The sequence below is a fragment of the Anomaloglossus baeobatrachus genome, chromosome 10 (assembly GCF_048569485.1).
Source record: "Anomaloglossus baeobatrachus isolate aAnoBae1 chromosome 10, aAnoBae1.hap1, whole genome shotgun sequence".
Classification (NCBI taxonomy): Eukaryota; Metazoa; Chordata; class Amphibia; order Anura; family Aromobatidae; genus Anomaloglossus; species Anomaloglossus baeobatrachus.
This window is the reverse complement of record NC_134362.1, coordinates 50659089-50665690: the sequence shown is the minus strand read 5'-3', so window position 1 is coordinate 50665690 and position 6602 is coordinate 50659089. Positions and strand designations below refer to the sequence as shown.

Below are 6602 nucleotides of genomic sequence, written 5' to 3'. Positions count from 1 at the left end.
AAACTTATATTTTAACTGTCTCTCACGTTGATGCTGTGACAATATTTCCATCAATGCACATCAATAGTTTTTACAAAGTTATCCCAAATAAAATAGTCAACCCATTATTACTTCATGTTATTTCAATAATTATTTGGAAGAATAACTGCAGCCTTCCTATCTATACATATATACTGTAGCTGCTTATAATACAATATATCGATGATGACACAATGTCCGCAGCTGATAGATGTCACTATAGGGTGATGAGGTCACAACATACCGGACAGTTCTTAATGCCATGTAACGGATAATTCCGTTGAGGGTGTTTTGAGGAGTTATAGAGCGAGCAGTGTGTTATTGAGTTATTGTGTTATTGATTGTGTTATTGTGTTATTGTGATTGTGCTATTCTGTTATTGTATTATTGTGTGATTGTGTTATTGTTTGTGTTATTGTGTGATTGTATTATTGTTTTATTGTGTGATTATATTATTGTGTGATTGATTGTGTGATTGTGTGATTGATTGTGTGATTTATTGTGTGATTGAGAAAATGGCGAGTGATAAGCGCTATAAGCGCGTTATTGTTTTGTCCGACATAGAGGACAGTGATGAGGATTACCATCAGGTGAGACGTCATTTCTTCACATTATTCTTATATATAACTCATTTATGGTCTCATGAATTATCATTACCGCTAATTGTTGGTTCCTTAATAGCTAAAAATGAAAAGTAAAATTCCTATTTGGGTATTGGATACATAACCTGCAACCTGAGAAAATCACAATTTTTTTCATTTAAGTGTTATTTTCTTATCCTTACTGATATTTTGATGATTATGTGAAATTTGGAGTCTAACATTTTTTCTTTTTTTCTAGTCCCATCCAAAAAAAAGACCACGACTTCCGGAACATCAATATGAAGGTGGCTTCCAGACTGGGCAAACATCCAGAGACCCAGGTACAATCTAGTCCCTGATGATATGTAGAATCATAGAATGGTAGACTTGGAAGGGACCTCAAGGGCCATCAGGTCCAACCCGATGCGAGTGCAGGTTTTCGTAAATCATCCCACCTATATGTTTATTCAGCTTCCACTTGAAGATTTCCATTGATGGAGAGCTCACCCCCTCCCGTGGTCGCCTGTTCCACTCCCTGACTGCCCTCACCCCCTCCCGTGGTCGCCTGTTCCACTCTCTGACTGCCCTCACTGTCAGAAAGTTTTTCCTAATGTCTAATCTGAATCTCCTTCCTTTTAGTTTCATCCCATTGCTTCTTGTACTTCCTTGTGCTAATGAAAATAGAGTGGTCCTCTCTGCACTGTGACCGTTCAGATATTTGTAGACCGCTATTAAGTCTCCTCTCAGCCTTCTCTTTTGTAAACTAAACATTCCTAGTTCTTTTAGCCGGTCTTCATATGACATGGTTTGCAGACCTTTTACCATATTGGTTGCTCTTCTCTGAACTTGCTCCAATATATCGATGTCTTCCTTGAATTGGGGCGCCCAGAACTGTACACAGTATTCCAGGTGGGGTCTGACCAGGGCAAAGTATAGGGGAATAATGACATCTCTTGATCTAGATTCAACCTGACAATGTGCCCTAACAATCCTGGGTTTATAAGAACAGTTTGAGATTGCAGCATTTGAAGCCTCTATACTTATTTTTATTTTATTTTTTACATTTATTATATGATTAACGGCCTTGTCTTAGGAAAAATTTTCAATGGGTCTATGGCGTCTGACCCTCAAACACAGCATTAGTGTAAACACAGATTTGCCCGTTTGGGCGTTCATTCCTGGCACTGCAGCTCACCCAACGGGACTGGGCTATAACCAATGAAAGGGACAATGATGATTTCGGCAGTAGCACTGCGGTCCCTTCATTCTGTTGAGCAGACCCCCCCAATCATTATAAGTCTGCCAATCTTCCCGCCCTGGAAGATCTCTTTAATTATTACCTTTAATGACCTAATATATTATTTCCATTTATTCCTCAGATCATATAACATCAATCTCATCATCAAGCCATGACAGGTAAGATGAATCACATCTTCTCCATCGCGGAGCTCAGGGCCCAATGGGAGACAGCTCTATTGAGGACAATCAGTGTCCACCATCCCGGCTTCATATATGATCCTGGTGGTCCTAGGCCGTTGAATATTTTATCTGATCCATTTATATTAATAACTGAATTTCAAATTTGAATTTTCCCACTAATTCATTTTTCTATATTTGTTTTCACAGTTCCATCAATGTCATTGTGGTCTCTGATGATGAGGATTACACCATTGGTGAGGGAACAACATCTCCCAAAAGTAAGGACTAATGAGCTGTCATTTTTACACACATCCTATCTTTCTGGTATTGGACATAATCCATTGATCCATTCTCTTATATGTTATTCACAGGACTCAGGACTTGTGATCATGAAGCAGCCGATTCCTCTGAAGATAGCGGATCTCTACTGATGATAGTGGAAAGCGATGATGACGATGATTATGTAATAGTATCACCACCATCTACTGTTACAGGTCAGTGTCCAAAACTAAGGAATATATCATAATCTACACAGTACACATACATTTCCCCTAACACTAATCGATCAATAGTCAGGTGCGGCTAGACCGGATAGTCAACAAGTGCTCACAGCCATGGTGCCCATGGAGTAAAGAGGAGGCCATGAATATCTGGCGCTTCTTCACTCCCTTTAAGTGCAGGTTCCAGACTTTAGATTTTGAAGATATCTTGCACTTGCCTGCACATATTTGTTATTGCTCTACATTTTTGCTAAGTGATTCCTAGCCATCATTTACGTGTATTTTAAATGTTTTTTAATCTTTGTATGTGGTACTGTGAAAATGCACTTTAACAAAGATTGTATTGTATATATTTATATGGTGATCCTTGTTCTGTGGCATTCTTTCTTCATTTTATGTTTAGACTTTAGATTTCTATAACAATATAGAATATATATTCAGATGAAACGATTATCACTGCTCCATATTTCATAAAAATAAAGAAAAGAAGTATGCAAAAAGGATCGCCTAAAATAATCAATGTTTATTATATGTGAAACCAAAGACATTAAAAATACTTAAAAAGCCAAATGGCTATTGATCACATAAACCCATAACTGTGTTTAATTCTGCCCTATCCAGCAATCACATGGTTAACAAAAGCAAAAAGATTGGTAAAAACACTTATAGTGCTTGGTGGTTGATTTGCAAAACAATAGCAAAACAGATTATCCTTGCCCCAGATGAAGCCTCATTTCTAGTGGCGAAACACATGGGGTGTCACTTTGATTCCCCTATCGATGCACTTCTTACTATCCAGCTTACTTTAGCAGGTCTTGCTTTTATACTTGAACAGGCTTCATCACATTTAATTGGCTGTGCTGGCTGTATATACATTTTTTAGCTCATGCTTTATAATTACCTTGTTTTCTCTTATACACAATCAGGATATTATTGGTTTGATTATTATGCTTTTTGGGATTACATGACTTTTATCATATATTCATCTCTTGTGATATATATTATTTATTGGTATACTTTACATTATCAGGTTTAGGTGATTTTTATATTGTTTTCTACACATTGTATTAAAAATATTCTATCCACTTGCCTTTTGACTAATCTTTTTGTTAGTTTTCTATTATTTAAGCACGGTTTGTCTATATTGCTATTGTTTTGCACTTTATTTTAATGCTTTTACCAATCTTTTTGCTATTGATTAACTATGTGATGGTCAATAGCAATTTGTTTTTTTACGTTTTTTAATGTTTTATGTACAATAAACAGTAATTATTTTAGGTGATCCTTTTAGCATACTTTATTTTTATGTAGATCCTCTGGTATGCTGCAGGCTGATCCCTTTGTATAGGGTGGTGTCCTCTATTATCCAGTTTTTTTACTCTTCCTTGTTTCCTTCCCTATACAGAATCATCTGAATCGCTTGAATCGCTGGAGGTGAGATCCCCTTCAGAGGACCAGTAAGTATATAAAGTGATAAAAAGTTATATATATAATATGGTATAAAATAAAAAGTGCTGTCCTCTGCTGGTGTATGTCCTCAATCATCAACTCAGCTTACAAGATCCAGCATCCTCACGTGTCTTTAATTGTTTGAACACCCCAAGACCTTTCCGCTAACCCCCCTCTCCCCTCCGCCCTGTGTAGTTACACTTTCACACCGCTGACATACCAGATTTTGGAGTCCTACATTGACATTTATGGGATATTTATTTCAGTTCCGATCCCTCCATCTGCCCGGACTCATATCTAATTGGTGGCTGCCCCTATTGTAGATGTACCCCTCACCTTCTACCATTGGGGTGACTTGATCCTTAAAGGGAAATCCTTACTAAATTGTATGGGAAAGGAATGAATAAGTAAATGTTCGGTGTTCTGACATAACCTAAGGCTTCATATCTGATCTTCTGTTCTTTCCAGTCCAACTTGTAACATCAGAGGCTGCTTCATTGAGGACATAACATCTCCCGGATCACCATACCTGAGCGATTTCCAGCAGACCAAGCACCACCTGGCATCACGACTGTTCAAGTGGTACAACTGGACCATATTTGAGAACCAGGTAAGTTCTATAATCCCTCCGGGTTGTATATTCTGTTTCTGTACCTCTTTATGTCACGTTTTATGTAAATGAATCATCACTAACCTTCACTATTCCTCTATATAAATATATATGCTATAGTTATAGCGGTGCGGTGGTAGCAGTCACCCCCGGACCCTGGTGCCTAGGGGAGTCTTCAGGACCAGTGGCCACAAGTTATACCTCGTTTATATAGTGTCCTAGAAGCGACTGTATTTTCCTCTGTTTTTGATGGAATTACTCATTTAATGTATTTTTATTCTTCATTCCTCGTCTTTAGCTTCCTGAGTCCATCATTATCACGTGGAGTAAGCGGCTGACAGCGACAAGTGCGTTCTGTATTAATATCTGTCAGGACGGACAGCGCCACTCCACCATCGAGCTGTCGGAAAAAGTGTGCGACTCTGCAGGTAAGTCTCACATGTCAATTATTTTGTATAAATATTAATTTCCATAAAAGTAACAGCTTGTTAGGGCCGGATGAAAGTTACTGCAACTTTCATTTTTTTCCAATTGAGAGAGTGTTTGCAGCGTTTTGGATGCAGCGTGTTTCAGCTGAGTCCAAAACGCTGCATTGTACAGTACAAGCACAGGGGATGGGATTTCTAGAAATCCCGTGCCCACTGTGCGTGTGCGGCCCACAGCAAACACTGACCTGCAGTGCAGGTGAAAACTCTGAAGCTCCAAGTCATTTGTCTCTTAGGTTGTCCACTACTTGATGGCCTATCCTTTAGGATAGTTCCCCAATGTCTGATTGGCCTGGATCCAATACCCAACACCCCCGCCCCTTAGCTGTTTTAGGTGTCGCCACCGTCAGCAGGTGAACATAAATGCTCAGTTCCTGGAGTTTCCCGTCCTCTGATAGCGGCAGTGGCGGGTGCTGCATTTCCACCGCCCATTCAAATCAATAGAAAGCGAATGTGCAGTACCCGGCCGTGGCCGCTATCAGAATGCGGTACAACTCCGAAACTGAGCATTTCCGGCTGCTAGCTGCCGCCGACACCAAGAACAGCTGATCTGCGGGTGCGGGGTGTTGGACTCCAGCCAATCGGATATTGATGACCTATCCTAAGGATAGGCCATCAATGTTAAAGTATTGGACAACCCCTTTAAGACTTCCCCATAATCTAGCATAGCAGATTTTCTCCTGTGGTGTAAAGCTTCTCTATATCTTATGATAATTGTATATTTTGTATCTTTAGACCGCCTTAGAGACACATTAGTGCACGAGATGTGCCACGCCGCCTGCTGGCACTTTCACGGCGTACAAAATGATGGCCATGGACCACTGTGGATGTTATACACACAAAAGGCCATGGACACCCATCCGGAATTACCACCAATAACGGCACACCATACATATTCCATCAAGTATAGGTTCAACTACGAGTGTGAAAATTGCGAGTGCAGGTAAGGAGATATATTATTTTTATATTACTGTAACGAAACTCCATTAATGCAACTCATATTCTGATGCCATGAGACCACTGAAGACTAAAATCTAATATTCAGTATGAATCCACGCCCTCCTGTAATATCTGATATTCCTTTCCTGGCTGCTGATCCTGTTTTTTTCTGTCTCCACAGAGTCGGACGGTTCAGAAGGATTATTGAGGAGAGAGCAATCTGCAAAAAATGTCGCTGCAAACTTCAATTGCAAAATACCATCTGAGGACCATTGTCACCAATGTTCATGTTCAGCTGAAACAACTGCAGTAACTCTGTATTAAAATTCTTAGTGATTTGCAGATCTCTGGGTTCTCTTCAATATGAGTGAATTGGACCTCATTTGCTGCTGAAAGGGTTAAGGGGTTCCATGTTTGCTGAGATTCCATTTAGCTCTAATCTCAGCTGCTGCACCTTGTTGCCACTTCCCTTCATTATTTAAACTCACTCCATGTTCTCCGATGTGTCAGTGATCGTTCTTTCTATGCTGACCTCTGAAGAAAGCTGTGGTAGCTTTTCAGTGGATCCAGTGGAGCTCCCCCTATGGAAAAGATTTGGAGT

General features: G+C 39.7%; 1 protein-coding gene across 1 annotated transcript; it reads left to right on the top strand.

Moving 5' to 3' along the window:
• The first annotated feature begins 413 nt into the window (after nt 1-413).
• Nucleotides 414-6267, top strand: LOC142254328 (germ cell nuclear acidic protein-like). The gene is made up of 10 exons (XM_075325374.1): nt 414-608; nt 859-940; nt 1979-2015; nt 2226-2296; nt 2390-2512; nt 3924-3975; nt 4436-4577; nt 4876-5005; nt 5798-6005; nt 6183-6267. The coding sequence occupies exons 1-10, from the start codon at nt 534-536 to the stop codon at nt 6265-6267; spliced, it is 1005 nt and encodes a 334-aa protein (XP_075181489.1). The 5' UTR covers nt 414-533.
• The last annotated feature ends 335 nt before the right edge of the window (nt 6268-6602 follow it).